The sequence below is a fragment of the Macaca nemestrina genome, chromosome 12 (assembly GCF_043159975.1).
Source record: "Macaca nemestrina isolate mMacNem1 chromosome 12, mMacNem.hap1, whole genome shotgun sequence".
NCBI classification, from domain to species: domain Eukaryota; kingdom Metazoa; phylum Chordata; class Mammalia; order Primates; family Cercopithecidae; genus Macaca; species Macaca nemestrina.
Genome location: NC_092136.1, coordinates 18,854,278 through 18,870,980, shown reverse-complemented (window position 1 = coordinate 18,870,980; position 16,703 = coordinate 18,854,278). Strand labels below are relative to the sequence as shown.

At 40.2% G+C, this 16,703-nt stretch overlaps 1 protein-coding gene and 1 long non-coding RNA gene across 5 annotated transcripts in view; one reads left to right on the top strand and one right to left on the bottom strand.

Moving 5' to 3' along the window:
* LOC105471673 (uncharacterized) overlaps positions 1-6,636 on the top strand; it is a 37,104-nt gene extending 30,468 nt beyond the window's left edge. Inside the window, exons 2-3 of the long non-coding RNA XR_981316.2 lie at positions 3,711-3,817; positions 6,515-6,636. This is a non-coding gene — a long non-coding RNA (uncharacterized lncRNA). The remainder of the gene's footprint in view (positions 1-3,710; positions 3,818-6,514) is intronic.
* LOC105471674 (cytoskeleton associated protein 5) overlaps positions 1-16,703 on the bottom strand; it is a 100,528-nt gene that overhangs the window by 40,431 nt on the left and 43,394 nt on the right. For all 4 annotated transcript variants that reach the window (XM_024789686.2, XM_011724322.3, XM_024789688.2 and 1 more), the window contains exons 10-20: positions 15,801-15,890; positions 15,523-15,687; positions 14,500-14,628; positions 13,288-13,470; positions 11,110-11,223; positions 10,719-10,829; positions 9,316-9,408; positions 4,756-4,941; positions 3,566-3,660; positions 434-491; positions 201-326 (exon numbers count right to left, since the gene is read on the bottom strand). In XM_024789686.2, the coding sequence (XP_024645454.1) occupies positions 201-326; positions 434-491; positions 3,566-3,660; positions 4,756-4,941; positions 9,316-9,408; positions 10,719-10,829; positions 11,110-11,223; positions 13,288-13,470; positions 14,500-14,628; positions 15,523-15,687; positions 15,801-15,890 (1,350 nt within the window). The remainder of the gene's footprint in view (positions 1-200; positions 327-433; positions 492-3,565; positions 3,661-4,755; positions 4,942-9,315; positions 9,409-10,718; positions 10,830-11,109; positions 11,224-13,287; positions 13,471-14,499; positions 14,629-15,522; positions 15,688-15,800; positions 15,891-16,703) is intronic.

Here is a 16,703-nt window from a genome sequence, read left to right as displayed (position 1 = left end):
ACTAATGCTGAACTTACTGTGGACACCCAACTGGCACAGCACACTACAGCCCCCAAAACATCTGCGCTTAAGCAATCCTCCTTCCTCAGTCTCCTGAGTAGCTGGGACTACAGGTATGCACCACCACACCCAACAGTTTAGTCTTAATTAATGAGATTCTCAAGTCCGCTAACAGATTGCATCATTTGTGGAAATTTTACCTTCTCAAATTCTGCATCTATCTGGGATAGGAGGGCAGGTTTCTCATCCTCAAAGAACATTCGCAAAGAGGGACCAACATACAGATACATCACGCCAAGCAGGGTTATGGCAGCAGTCCTCACAGCCTGCCAGACAGAAGAAAAAGAACTTTTTAAATCACAAAGATGGCAATAATAACTTTTTAAATCACAAAGATGGCAATACTGCCCTATATATGTTGTTATGTACTCACTGGGTTTGTTGCAGCAAGAGCTGTCTTCACATTGCTAATGAAAGCTTTGACATTCAACCTAGAAGAAACACTTAGAATTAAAAGCAAACAAATGAAACCTTCAAAATACTCAATAGAGTTTTATAAAGCCAGACTCTAGGACTGGCTTCCTTTGGCAAAGTTCTCACTTTTTCTCTTCCTACACTAACTTTATTTTATTTTGTTTTATTTATTCGAGACACAGTCTTGTTCTGTAACCTAGGCTGGAGTACAGTACATGATAGCTCACTGCAACCTCTGCCTCTCTGGTTCAAGCAATTCTCATGCTTCAGCCTCCCGAGGAGCTGAGATTACAGGTGTGCAACACCACACCCAGCTAATTTTTTGTTTGTTTGTTTTTAGTAGAGACGGGGTTTCACCGTGTTGGCCAGGCTGGTCTCACACTCCTTACCTCAAGTGATCTGCCTGCCTCAGCCTCCCAAAGTGCTGGGATTACAGGCTTGAGCTACCGCACTCAGCCTCCTACACTAAAGTGAGCTTTGAATACTATCTATATGCTGACAATCCTTTCATGCTTAAATACAACTCTTAAATCCAATCTTGAACTCTCTCCTGAACTCCAGATTCACATCATCCAGCTGCCTTTGTGATATTTCCATTTGTATACCTGGAAGACACCCTACATCTAATATGTTGAAACCAAACTCCTGATTGTCCTCACTCCAATCCCAAAATCTGTTCCTCCCAGTCTTCTCCACCTCAGTGAAGAGCCACATTTTTCTTCCAGTTGCTCAGGCTATCCTTGACTTTTTGAAGTTATCTCTGACTTGTCTCTCTCTTATATCCTGTTCTGTTCTGCTTTTTAAACATCTTTATCAGTTAAAACCCTTCCACTTCTACAGTCTATGTCCAAGCCACCAGAATTTCTCGACAGAATTATTCCAATAGCCTACTAATTCGTCTTCCTGTCTTTGATCTCCTGTTTTCTCTGACAATAGTCAGAATATGAACCCGTTACTCTTCTGCTCAAAAATCCCCTAATGTCTTCCCAACTTAACTCAAAATGTTGAGGCCCCATATGACCTGGCCCCCTATTCTTTCTCCAGCTTTATCTCCTACCACTTCCTACCCACTCACTCATTGTCCTATAGCTACATTCTGAAGGAAATACACTCGTTGCTATTTTAAATATATCACATGTGCTTCTACCACAGAGCTTTTGGCATTTGCTCTTCCCTTGGTCTAGAATGCTCCTCTCTGATTATCACAGCTTGCTCTCTCATATCCTGGTCTCTGCTCAAATGTCTTTTTTTCAGGAAGAACTCTTCAACTACTATATAGAAAACAACACCATCTAAACTATACCACATTATTCCATTTAACCCCTCATCCTGCTTTACATAAACATATATATGTAAAAATATATATATCTCTATTTTTTGAGATGGAGTTTTGTTCTTGTTGCCCAGGCTGGAGAGCAATGGCATGATCTTGGCTCACTGCAACCTCCGCCTCCTGGGTTCAAGTGATTCTCCTGCCTCAGCCTCCTGAGTAGCTGGGATTACAGGCATGTGCCACCACACCCAGCTAATTTTGTATTTTTAGGAGAAGTGGGGTTTCTCCATGTTGGTCAGGTTGGTCTCGAACTCCTGACTTCAGGTGATCTGCCTGCCTCAGCCTCCCATAAGTTCTGGGATTACAAGCATGAGCCACCGCACTCGGCCTGCCTGCCTCTCTGTCTCTCTTTTTATATATACATATGTACTGTTTATTACTTATCTTTCTTTATTCAAACGTAACTCCCATGAAACAGAAATTTAATTTCGCTCACGATGTATTCTGAAGGACTGGAACAAACAATTGGAACACTGTAATAGCCAATATGTAATTGTTTAATACATGAATAAATGAAAGATCGTAACAAAAAAGAGGAAAATATGTGGCTTTTATAAGTGACATGCCAAGAGATTTGTGTTATATCAAAGACTGTACAATTAAGAGGAATTATAACAATACCCTCAACTATGGGAGAACACCACAGATAATAACATAACAAACATCAAGCCTGTAATCCCAGCACTTTGGGAGGCCGAGATGGGCGGATCACGAGGTCAGGAGATCGAGACCATCCTGGCTAACACGGTGAAACCCCGTCTCTACTAAAAAAATACAAAAAGCTAGCCGGGCGAGGTGGCGGGCGCCTGTAGTCCCAGCTACTCGGGAGGCTGAGGCAGGAGAATGGCGTGAACCCGGGAGGCGGAGCTTGCAGTGAGCTGAGATCCGGCCACTGCACTCCAGCCTGGGCGACAGAGCGAGACTCCGTCTCAAAAAAAAAAAAAAACAACAACAACAACAACAGTTCTTTGCTATTTGAGTAAGTTCTAGAATAGTGTTTTTTCAATCAGTAGAACTCAAAATATCCTTTCACGAGATATTAACAAGCATGTTGAAAAATGTAGCATGGCACAGACAAAGGCAACATAGTATAGCAGTTACATCATTCTTTCTCCAAACCAGAATGCCTGGATTAAAATCTTGGTTTTGCCACTTTCCTAACTATGATGGGCCCAAATTACTTAAACTTTCTGTGCCTTAGTCCTCATCTACAAGATAGAGATAACATAATGCCTCACATAGTTTTTATGACGATTAAATCAAATGAATTATGATTTAGAAAGTGCTTTTTAAAAGTACCTGGAATAAAGTAAACTGTATAAAGTTTTGTTTTAAATAAACAACTGTGCTCTATATGCAAATAAGTTTGAGAACAGTGGGTTAAAGTTAAACAAGCTCTTCTATTGAAGATTTCTGAGAGCATTTCATTCATCAAGGCATACTATAGGTCTTTAAACAAATGTAATTTTATACAGAAATTTCCTAATGTATTTGACTAGAAATTCTTGGAACTGGATTTTCTGTGGGACAGCTATTAATGCTTAAGGAAAAATAACTTAGAGAACTCTTTCAGTGAATATTAAAATGCAGGAACACAAGCCAATATAGACCTTTGAGAACAAAGGTAATTTTATTTTATATAAATGAGACAATCCAGCTCTCACGCTTCAGAAATAAGCAGCAATAGCTACGACGAATCACGACTTAGAAACTGACAGAACATTTAACTATTTTCCACTTGATTTCGTTCCGACTTACCCAGAAAAACCAAATTCTTTTATGGCATTTGATAGCCAATTCAGAGTTTCTGACTGATTTTTGGGATTCTTTTGTGAGAAAGCCATTGACACAACCTGAAACGGGAAAACCAACAGATCTGTGTTTTATCTCGTATTTCTTATAGAAATACACATGACATTAAGGCAGATGTGCATTAAACAGAGTTTTCTGATGCTAAAACAACTGCAAGAATGCCTTAGGAACAAGAGTTAACCTACACAAGAAAATGAGGTGAGTGACAGTGGGACTAAAAGGCATTCTGGACTGTTTATAGCTTTTCAGCAATTACTCTGCATTACAATATCTTTTATTTTTACAGACAAGGTCTTGCTCTGTCACCCAGGAGTACAGTGGCACAATCATCAATCATTGCAGCCTCGAGAGCTCGTGGGCTTTCACTGTCTATAGAATGTTTTGTTTGTTTGTTTTGAGACAGTCTCACTCTGTTGCCCAGGCCGGAGTACAGTGGCATGATCTTGGCTCACTGCAATGTCTGTCTCCCGGGTTCAAGTGATTCTCCCGCCTCAGCCTCCCTAGTAGCAGGCATTACAGGTTAATTTTTATATTTTCAGTAGAGACGGGGTTTCACCACGTTGGCCAGGCTGGTCTCAAACTCCTGGCCTTACGTTGTCCTCCCGCCTCGGCCTCCCAAAGTGCTGGGATTACAGGTGTGAGACCCTGTGTCTGACCGAATATTTTTGACTAACATAAATTTTCATCACTAGGCAATAGAGTATTTTTAAAGGTAAAAATGGAAATGCAGTATCAAAGGGCCGGGTGTGGTGGCTCATGCCTGTAATCCCAGCACTTTGGGAGGCCGAGGCAGGCGGATTACCTGAGATCAGGAGTTTGAGATCAGCCTGGCCAACATGATGAAATCCTGTCTCTGTTAAAATTCAAAAATTAGGCAGGTGTGGTGGCAGGTGCCTGTAATCCCAGCTATGCAGGAGGCTGAAGCAGGAGAATCACTTGAACCCAGGAGGGTTGCAGTGAGCCGAGATTGCACCACTGCACTCCAGCCTGGGCGACAGAGTGAAATTCCATCTCAAAACAAAATGCAGTATCAAAAAAGATTTTACTTGAGAAGATAAAAACTAATGTTTAATTAGTAAGCTTAAAGTTTGGGTAAAAAAATTAGGAAAACTGGAGGAATAAGAGTTCTGTGTTACCTGTTCAGCAGTCCACGGTAACATACAGGCTTCAGCTATTGCTGTCATAGCTTCTTTTGCATTGTTCCCACATTTCACATCTCCAATCTTGTCCACAAGGCCATCTAATACAATCTGAGCTGACGTTTTGGAAAAATTTCCCTTCTGGGCAATCAAAGCAACTATGTGAAGTTTCATTTGCATCACCTGAACAAGGATAAGTTCATAAAGTTAGGAGCAAGCCAAGGACATTTATTTATTTACTTGTATTAACAGCATGTAACAGATATGACATGGTTAGGGACAGCTGAGAACACAACTAAAGTAAAACGAGGATTTTAAACAAATATGCAAAATAATTTGTATCCTTTAATTGTTACCAATTACTTAACTGACAGTGAAGAGAGGGGAAAAAAAGCTACTCAGTGTTCCAAAATATTAACAAATAATATTGCACAGAAAGTTTATGAATTGAAAAATCTGATTTTTTAATTTTCCTCCTCTTATGATTATTTGCATTTAGTACTGAATACACATCCTAAAATACACAACAAATTACTACTGACTGTATAACTGAGAATTACTACTAGGGCTGCCTACAAAAACACTATAACCCTCTTATACACACACATAACGCAGAACTTGAGAGATTTTAGAGAACTTGTTGGCTTTTAAGTAAAAGAATAAAAACATCTGTGGAAAATAATTTAAAGATATTATTGTGATGGCAGATCTATGGGATTAAGGACCCCTTTGCTCATAAATATTTTTCTTTGTATTGTGTGAATATTTTAACTTTGTTAAGCCACTAGAAATTCTATTATACAGATTCATTCAGGTGACAAATACCCCCACTTATTTATTTATGTATGTACGTATTATTTGACAGATTCTTGTTCTGTCGCCCGGGCTGGAGTGCAGTGGTGTGATATCAGCTTACTGCAACCTCTGCCTCCCGGGTTCAAGTGATTCTCATGCCTCAGCCGCCCAAGTAGCTGGGATTACTTATAGGCACCTGCCACCACGCCTGGCTAATTTTTGTATTTTTAGTAGAGATGAGGTTTCACCATGTTGGCCGGGCTGGTCTCGATCTCCTGACCTCAAGTAGATGTCAAGTGGATATCACCTCAGCCTCCCCAAGTGCTGAGATTACAGGCGTGAGCCACTGTGCCCAGCCACACAAACACCCTCTTTTAAAATGCAATTATCGCCTGGCTCATGCCTGTAATCCCAGCACTTTGGTAGGTTGAGGCAAGAGGAATGCTTGAGCCCGGGAGTTTAAGACCAGCCTGGTCAATATGGAGGGACCCCAGTTCTACAACAAGTACAAAAATTAGTTGGGTGTGGCCTTCGCCTGTAGTCCTAGCTACTTGGGAGGCTGAGGCTGCAGAGAGACATGTTCACACTACTGCACTCTAGCCTGGGCAACAGAGTGAGACTTTGTCTCAAACCCCCAAAATTTGACATAGCAGGCGTGTGAAAAAAATAAAAATGTAAAAAATTTTTAAAATAATCCCAAACCAAAAAACAAAACAAAGAAATGTAATTATCTTGAGTGGGACTTCTGCAATTGTAGAGTCAATACCTCTGAAAAACTGATCTTCCTTAAAGCAACATAGAACAGTGGCAAAAACTATACAAATCAACTTACCTCACAACTTTGACAATTAAAAAAGGCTTGTAACAATACAAGAACCATTTAAAGACAGGATGCTGAAATTTCAGTAAGGACAGTGAGGTTTCTGGTGATTTAACTTGCCTTGTTCCCCTTTTCTTCCAGCTCCACAGTAGCCTTCAAAACCTGAAGTCTTGTAACCATAGCAACTATGAAAACCAAGAGCTGTGCAGCCACTGGCAGGTGGGGGGACAGCTCAGGTTTGGACTTCCTCAGAAAGTTTTGACCCAAAGTACTGTCTTTTCTGGCTGCTTCCTAGAAAAGCTCCATTTGAAGGGCCTGTTATTTGACTGGACTCTAGCTAGCTCAGTGGTAAGAGCCCTATCCCCAGGGATTTTGTTGAAAACAACAAAAACAATGAGCGGCAACTGCTTAACATCTCACATCAGAGCTGTGTAAGTCCACAATACCAGTTGGGGGAAACCAGCTTGGTCAAAAACATAAAAGGATCTAGGGAATGAGATATCCACAGAGGACTCTGAGAATCTAGAAGGTCGTGCGAATATTCAAGGTTGTGTGTATGCCCAGGAAAGACTGAAAAGGGCCCTAATCTCGGATCTCTGACTGACCTTCAAGACCTTGCTTTAAAAGTGAATTCCAGGGTAAAGCTGTAAAGTGCCTGAGTATCTCTGGCATGAACCAACGCGCGCGCACACACACACACACACACACACACACACACACACACACACACACACACACACACACACACGCGCCCTTGGCAGAGGGTGGGAGACAGATCATATTGGTTCAAGGCATTTAAGAAAATCTGTCGGCCGGGCGCGGTGGCTCAAGCCTGTAATCCCAGCACTTTGGGAGGCCGAGACGGGCGGATCACGAGGTCAGGAGATCGAAACCATCCTGGCTAACATGGTGAAACCCCGTCTCTATTAAGAAATACAAAAAACTAGCCGGGCGAGGTGGCGGGCGCCTATAGTCCCAGCTACTTGGGAGGCTGAGGCCGGAGAATGGCGTGAACCCGGGAGGCGGAGCTTGCAGTGAGCTGAGATCCGGCCACTGCACTCCAGCCTGGGCGACACAGCGAGACTCCGTCTCAAAAAAAAAAAAAAAAAAAAAAAAAGAAAATCTGTCCAGTCATTAGCTCGTCATTAAGTTAACCGAGGAGAGAGTCTTTGGTGGCTGAAAATCAAAATCACAATGAGATTACACTTCATACTCTCTAAGAATTTGAGAAAAAAATTAGCAAGGTGTAGTAATGCACGCCTGTGGTCCCAACTACTCTGGAGGCTAAAATGGGAAGATCTCTTGAGCCTAAGATGTCAACGCTGCAGTGAGCCACGTTTGCACCACCACACTCCAGCCTGGACAACTGAGTGAAGGCCTTTCTCAAAAAAAAAAAAAAAAAAAAAAAAAAAAAAAAAAAGTGCTGTGAGAGCAAGAGGACAACTCACAACTCAAGAATCTTTTAGAATATTTAGCCTTTGTGGAGCTGGCCTATACGAATAAGGTGCTATGTAACCTATGTAACACAATCTAAGGGAAACACAGTGTATGAGAGAGCTAAACATCCTAGAGGGAAAACAAGAGGTGGCAGCAGAAGAGAAACCAAAAAGAGACTAGCAGGATGCCAAAAATAAACCTGATACATTTCAAGTTTGTTTAGCATGAGGTCTATTTTATGTACATCTAGAAAAAGAGAAGGAAACTTTTTCTCATTTTCCTTCCTGCACCACTTTCCTATACTTCCCTCTATACCCGCCCCTTAGACTAATAACTTGGTACTGCTAAATTTCAGCTCTATTATCAGTTAATGGGGCTATACAATTGATTATATGGTAAATTTTCATTGGCAATTTAAGGACTGCACTTATTTTTTATCCCATCAAATAAAAAAGCTATCTCACTGTTTATTTCTCCCTTGAATATGTAAAAATTAGATAAGAAGCCTTCTAGGCCTAAAAGTGAGAAGAAAAAAATGCATATATCTAAATTATACAAATTATATATGGATGTATATATTTACATATTTATACATATATAAATCTCTAGTTATATAAAGTTATACAGCTGACCCTTGTACAACACGGGTTTGTACTGCAAAGATCCACTTATGCATGAATTTTCTTCTGCCTCTGCCACTCCTGAATTAGCAAACCCCTTTTCTTACTTTCTCCTCCTCAGCCTATTCAACATGAAGATGAGGGAACTGAAGACCTTTATGATGATCCATTGCCATTTAATAAATAGTAAATATGTTTTCTATTCTTTAGGATTTTCTTAATCACATTTTTTCTCTAGCTTACTTTAAATGTAAAAATACAATATACAATACATGTAACATACAAAATATGTTAACTGACTATGTTATCAGTAGGGCTTCTGGCAACAGTAGGCTATTAGTAAAGTTCTTGGGGAGTCCAGAGTTATATGTGAAGTTTCAACTACACAAGGGGTAGTGCCCCTAATTGCCACATTGTTCAAGAGTCAACTGTAGTTATGTGTTGAATCAAAATGCACACACCCCATTGTTCATTAAAAATCATTACCAAGCTGGGCACGGTGGCTCACACCTGTAATCCCAGTACTTTGGGAGGCCAAGACGGGCAGATCATCTGAGGTCAGGAGTTCGAGACCAGCCTGACCAACATAGAGAAACCCATCTCTACTAAAAATACAAAACTAGCCGGGCGTGGTGACGGGTGCCTGTAATCCCAGCTACTCGGGAGGCTGAGGCAGGAGAATCACTGGAACCCAGGAGGCAGAGGTTGCAGTGAGCCAAGATCATGCCATTGCACTCCAGCCGGGGCAACAAGAGTGAAACTCCATCTCAAAAAAAAAAATTAAAAAAAAAAAAAAATTCATTACCAAAACTATTCTATTACTCCATAGGATGATGTAATGTAAATTACTTCAATAAAATATATCAAATCTCACATTTTAAATACCTGAAAATTAGTTTCTTTCCATCCAGGTTTCTTGGCTAGCATCCTCACTAATGCCTGGCATGGCATTTCAGTTCGGTCCATTAGCTCAACAGCCTTGAAGTAAAATAAGAGAATAAAAGAGTTAAAGGGTTAAAGATTAGTTCCAAAGGAAGAGTAAATACCAAAGTCAAGTAAGTGGTTACCTCTGAAGGAAGGAGTGGAATAGAACTGAGAAGGGTTATTGAGGGAGCTTATATAGCTTCTGCTGTTATGCTTTATTTCTTTGTGTTTTTATGTCTATAATGCTTTATTTCTTAAGCTAGATGGTTGGTATATGGCTGTTAAATTAGTATCACTGAACATTTATCTCACATTTCAGGAATTCACAAAAAGTTTGCTCCATGCAAAATAATAGTTTTCATTTGCCTAGTGTGTGGCAGAAACTGCTTATACATATTTTCTCTTCCTTGATTTTCCTAAAAACAGCAAAGCAGAATAGATTTGAAGTTCTAAAGTACTGAATATTAAAGATGTACAAACTCAGATCTAAACCAAATGGGCAGCAGAAGCAGGACTGGAAGGCTTCTCTGCCTTAAGTGACAGTGCTCTTGCAGTTGCTCCTTACCCTTCCTCATTAGAATCACCTGGTATATGCCAAAATGAACTGCCATGTTCCTTTACAACACACGTTTTTGAGAGGTTTTGTCCAATTCTACCAAGGAATCATGATGATAAAGCCGGAAAAAAGTACTGGATAAGGGATGGTTTAAGTAGAGAGACCTATTTGCCTAGGAAGTTTATGAGCGAGTACCATAGTTAAAAAATTAATCTAAGCAAGACTGGGCCGGGTGCGGTGGCTCATGCCTGTAATCCCAGCACTTTGGGAGGCCGAGGTGGATGGATCATGAGGTCAGGAGATTGAGACCATCCTGGCTAACACAGTGAAACCCCGTCTCTACTGAAAATACAAAAAATTAGCTGGGCGTGGTGGCGGGCGCCTGTAGTCCCAGCTACTCAGGAGGCTGAGGCAGGAGAATGGCGTGAACCCAGGAGGTAGAGCTTGCAGTGAGCTGAGATCACGCCACTGTACTCCAGCCTGGGCAACAGAGCGAGACTCTGTCTAAAAAAAAAAAAAAAAAAAAAAAAAAAAAGAAAAACTTAATCTAAGCCTTATAATTCAGAATAAGAATATAATTTTCTTAAGTATTAAGTCATGAGCTTATAGAGGCCATAGAATACTGATGTTTAAAGATAGCAAACACTACACAGCTACAAGAAATAAAAAGTCCCACCTCATCTTTAATGCCATGAAATGTGTTCGCTGGTTATAAAACACAGCAATTAGGACAAATTCTTTATTATCAATTTCACTGCTTCCATATAATCTGATTTTCTTTCATACTCAATTCATCCCTATGCACTACCTTCTGGAACTCTTCCATACAAGCCAGCCTTTCTTTCCAGTTACTGCTGTCAAGAAGCTGTATACAGGTAGGGGGAAGAACAGCTGAAGCTTTTTCTTCACATACTTCTATCTGTAAGATACAAAAACATATTAGAATTAGGAATTGCTTAAGGGAACAGATGACAAAAATGTAAACATATTCCAGTCAAAACTAAAAGAATATTCCCATGGTATGCTATAGTTTCTGAGGCTTCTATTATACTTTGATAAAGGAGACTGTCCAAGGCAGTTTCAATAAGCTAAAAGATATGAGTTAACTGTATGTTGTAGAACCCACCAACAACTCCAGTCTTCTCATAGGTCTCACTTTGCAGGGTTCATGAGTTTCAGGCTCAGTGTGTAATACTGACCGAGAGCTCAGGCTCCACTATTTCTTTAGTCTCCAGTCCTTTCTTGTTCTTGGTTCCAGTATTCCCTGTGCCTCCCGGTGCAGCTGGTTTCCCCTTCTTCGGTGGCCCACCAGCCTAAAACAATTTAAAAAATAAAAATTAAACCACTTAAGGATTTAAAATGGTGGAGTTATTTTTTATTTTTTTGAGACAGTGTCTCATTTTGTTGTCGAGCTTGGAACACAGTTGCACAAGCTCGGCTCACTACAGGCTCAACCTCCTGGGCTCAAGGGATCTTCCTTCCCACCTCAGCCTACTGTGTAGCTGGGACCACAGGCGTGTGCTACCATGCCTGGCTAATTAAAAAAAATTTTTTTGTAGAGACAGAAAACATGGTTTTGCCATGTTGCCCAGGCTGGTCCCGAATTCCTGGCCTCAAGTGATCCTCCTGTCTTGGCCTCCCAAAGTGCTGGGATTACAAGCATGAATCACTGTACCCGGCCTAAAACAGTGGTTTTAAAACTTTTATTGAGTCACATACTCCCTCAAAAATTTGATTAAAATGAGGGATTACCCTAAAATAAACATTTTTTGTACCTACAAAATTTAGCACAGTTTCAAGGTCAGACAGAACCCCTGAAGACCACCCATGGGGTAATCTGTAGACCCCATATTGAAAACTTGAATTTAGAATTAATGAGATAAATGAAACAAAAGAGATGGCCTGAAATTGTACTACATTTACAAATTAATTTGAGAATGACATCCCTATACCTTTTTTTTTTTTTTTTACATTTATTTGGGGTTTGTTTGTTTTCTGAGACAGGGTCTTGCTCTGTCATGCAGGCTGGAGTGCAGTGGCCTGATCACGGCTCACTGTAGCCTTGACCTCCTGGGCTTAAGTGAGCCTCCCATCTCAGCTTCCCAAGTAGCTGAGCGCAGTAGTTCACACCTGTAATCCCAGCACTCTGGGAGGCTAAGGATCCCTTGAGCCCAGGAGTTTAAGACCAGCCTGGGCAGTATGGCAAAACCCCATCTTTACAAAAAATACAAAAAATATTCATTCCACTCCAGTTTTCAGAAGTCCCAAGATACAAAAGCAGAATATGTACGGGGGCAAAAAGTCACAAGAAAATAGTGTATCACAATGTACACAGCAAATGATAACTATATTATGGCAACACGCATCACCATTCACATTGTTCCTTCTACCTATTTTGGATATTTGTTATGAAATGCCGCAAACCTAAAAAGAAAAGATAAAATAACAGAGGACCAAATTAGTCTTCAGCATCCAGAGCTGTTCTGAAACTAATGTTATCTTGAATATATTCCAATATTTTAAGTTGTAGTTAGCAAAACTAAGGATGCCAGTTTTTAACTAAATGGAAGCCTGTAATACTTACCATGTCATATCAACAGTATGGTTTTGTTGGTTCATAGTAATAACCCCATAAAGGGATTTATATTCTAACCCTAAATATAGAAAATTCTGTACTCTTTGATTAACTACGATACCTCTTCTGGATTTTTCTCTGTAATAGCATTCTCTATATGGAGAGATACTTCAAATAACAAATCTCCTACTATTCTTTTTGTTGTTGTTAACAGACATCAACTTTTACTTATTAATTGACAGATTTATTGAGGCTGGGCATGGTGGCTCATGCCTGTAATTTCAGCACTTTGGGAGTCTGAGGCAGGCAGATAATTTGAGGTCGGGAGTTTGAGACCAGGCTGGACAACATGGTGAAACCTTGTCTCTACTAAAAATACAAAAATTAGCCAGGCATGGTGGCAGGTGCCTGTAATGCCAGCTACTTGGGAGGCTGAGGCAGGAGGATTCCTTGAACCTGGGAGGCAGAGGTTGCAGTGAGCCGAGATTGCATCACTGCACTCCAGTCTGGGCAACAGAGCGAGATTCCATCTCAAAAAAAAAAAAAAAAGTTAAGATAGTAAATTTTATGTTAAATTGACAAAACACACTTCTGTGCCTTTGTTACTATTTTTATCTCTATTAAAGCTTCAAATAGCTGAATTTATTGCTGGAATATCCTATCTTCATTAACAGATTTTCTGCTGTATTTTTAATGTGGCAAATGAATTCATTTATCAAACAAAATAATTTTAGAGGAACAACCATGAACCTGAGACTCACACCCTTCCTTACTAAATTCTATTTTCAAATAATCTATTAACCTTAGCAGCAGGTGCCTTTTTTAGAGGTCCTGGTTTGGGTGCAGAAATGTCCTTTGTGTCCTTATCTCCTGCAGCCCCTGAAGCAGCAGTCCTTCCAGGCAGAGGTTTGAATTCCTTCTTATCAGCAGCTAGTCCGGCTTTCTTACCATGTATCAATTCTACCTTTTCTGAACATTCTTTGATCTGGAGAATGAAAATGAGATGAACATCATTAAGCCCAACTTTGAAACACAACCACTATGTTATTACATTTCTAAACCACAACTACACGTAAGAATTCAGAGAAATGGCTGGGCAAGGTGGCTCAAGCCTATAATCCCAGCACTTTGGGAGGCCGAGATGGGTGGATCACTTGAGGTCAGAGGTCCGAGACCAGCCTGGCCAACATGGTGAAACCCTGTCTCTACCAAAAACACAAAAAAATTAGCCGGGCATGGTGGCAGACGCCTATAATCCCAGCTACTTGGGAGGCTGAGGCACAAGAATCGTTTGAACTCAGGAGGCAGAGGTTGCAGTGAGCTGAGATTGTGCCATTTGCACTCCATCCTGGGCGACAGAGTGAGACTCGTTGCCAGAAAAAAAAAAATTAAGAGAAAAAATTTCCCTTTCAACAAATATAAATTATCCACACTTTTCTGGCAGTAGGTAGGCATATGTAAGATATTAATCTGACATTTTGTTTCTTTACAAATTAGAATTGTAATAAACTTAAAATGACCACATTGTTTATGGAAGACATTCACATATAGGAAGGTAACTTTCTGGACTTTAGAAATAAATTTATTTCACAGAACTGTTTTCATCTTCTCTACAGACTGGTCACTCAGCTTTTTTTGGTTACAATTTGAAAGATATTTCTACTATTATCACCATCATGGCCTTGAATGAAACTTAAATTCTCAAAAGCTATGTTTTCAAACTCTAGGTGTGAACTACCAGTGGAGGATGAAATAAATTTCCTGAGGTGATATCAGCATTTTTTTTCTTAGTAAAACAACAGACAAAATTGAAGACAAAAAGTACCAGAGAGCATCCTCCAAAACTTGTTTCAAGTATGCATTTCTTTCCTACTGTAAAGGGCAATTTAAAAAAAAAAAATCAAGAAATCCCAATCAAAAGAATACCAGTACTCTCCAATTGTCAAGAGACAAAGCCATGATGCAAAGAGACAGGACTGTTGTCCAAATTCAGTCCAATCCATTACTAACCTACCTTATCAAGCTTGAGTTTGTCCACATCAGCTAAGAATGGGTTTACTGCTTTCTCGCCAACCACTTTCAAAGCAGTACCCAATGCTTCAAATGCAGCATCTCTGACTTCAGGAGCAGAATCATTGATGTGCTATAGTCCAGAAGTAAGCAAAATATTAATGCAAGGTATTTTAGGCATTACTCATTTTAATTCAGACTGATGGTTGCTGGATAAAGAATTTGCTTTTTACAATTTTCTGAAGCTAAGTGTAGCTTTCCTTGTGCCAACTGACAGTTCCTCTTTCAAAAATTCTTTCTGGGCCAGGCACGGTGGCTCATGCCTGTAATCCCAGCACTTTGGGAGGCCAAGACAGGTGGATTATCTGAGGTCAGGAGTTTGAGACCAGCCTGGCCAACATGGTGAAACCCCATCTGTACTAAAATACAAAAAAACTAGCCAGGCATGGTGGCATGCACCTATAATCCCAACTACTCAGGAGGCTGAGGCAGGAGAATTGCTTGAGCCTGGGAGGCGGAGGTTGCAGTGAGCCAAGATTGTGTCACTGCACTCCAGCCTGGGCAACAGAGCTAAACTCCATCTCAAACAAAAAAAACAAAAACAAAAACAAACAAAAAAATTCTTTCTGGGTTAAGGAAACCCTTGGTAATCCATTTTGCAAAATTAAGTGCTTCCTTTTCCTCTTACCCTCTATCTAAAATGACTCATTCCCAGATGATCTTCAAATACTCCACATTTGATGCCTATGCTTGGCCAGATCCAGCTGAACACCAGTATATGGGCCAAGTAAGAAACAAAATATTTAACAGTTAATGGAATCATAACACTAACTTGTGCTTTCTTTCAAGAAGAGGAACACAGTTAGGAGAATTTGGATTCAGTTTCCAAGCTGCAAAGAGTCTGCTCCTCAAAAGATTATGAACTCTATAGTCTGAAAGTCAAGTAGTCACTGTACATAATTAGCAGGAAAAAAATCCTGCCTAGGTATAATTTCAATATTCCCCCAATTTCAAGGAGAGTCTGTACCTTAAGTAGTGCAGCACAAAAGGGCTTTAGCAAGCTCTTTGGCAGGGTAGAAGCAGTGCAGTGGCGGAAACTTCTTGCAATAAAAAGAGATGTCTGCTGCTTGATGGTTGGATTTTTATTATCCATTACTGCTAAAACATCCTCACTGATGTTCTGTAGTGTGGTCTTTAGAAAGAAAATGTGCTTAATGAACTTTTTTCAATTGTAAAGAACAATCAAAATATTATATTGACAAACTTTACTTCAGATAAAACCACAAACTCATGCTGTCAACTTACAGTAAGGAAGATTGCATCAATTGCCTCCTGCAAGGCTTGTACCACTTGAGGTTTCTTCTCTTTGAATTTCTCCAAGATGGTTGGCACAACCTGTAAAAGTGAATGGCTAGAACATTATTCGGCAACAAAGAGGAATGATATATTTATGTACACCAGAACATGGCTGAACCTTAAAAATAGTATGCTAAGTTTAAAAAAAGCCAGTCATAGGCTGGGCACAGTGACTCATGCCTGTAATCCCAGCACTTTGGGAGGCTGAGGCAGGTGGGTTGCTTGAGGCCAGGAGTTCAAGACCAGCCTAAGCAACAGAGTGAGATCTTGTCTCTACTAAAACAAACAAAAAAATTAGCCAGGTGTGGTGGTATGTGCCTGTGATCCCAGCTACTTGGGAGGCTGAGGTGGGAGGATCACTTGAACCCAGGAGGTCAAAGCTGCAGTGAGCTGTGACTGTACCACTGTATTGTAGCCTGGGCAACACAGCAAAACTCTGTCTTCCAAAAAAAAAAAAAAAGCAGTCGCAAAGACCATGCTTTGTATGATGACTCCATTTACATGAAATGTTAAAACCACAGAGACAAAAAAGTAGATTAGTGGTTGCTAAGGTCAAGGGCAGGGAGCAGCACGGGGAGTGACTGTTAATGGGCAAGGGGTTTCTTTCTGAGGTGATGAAAATGTTCTGGAATTAGATAGTGCTGATAGTTATATAACATTGTGAATATTCTAAAATCATTTTAAGAGGGTAAATTTTATGGTACGTAAGTTTTATCTCAATAAAACTTACTTTCTAAAAAACCACCTTGTCTCCACCAAAACAAACCAATAAAGCAAACATTTAGGTGGAATAAAAAGTCATTTCCTTTCTTGAAGGACATAGAATCTTATGCTGCAATAATGAAGAATTCT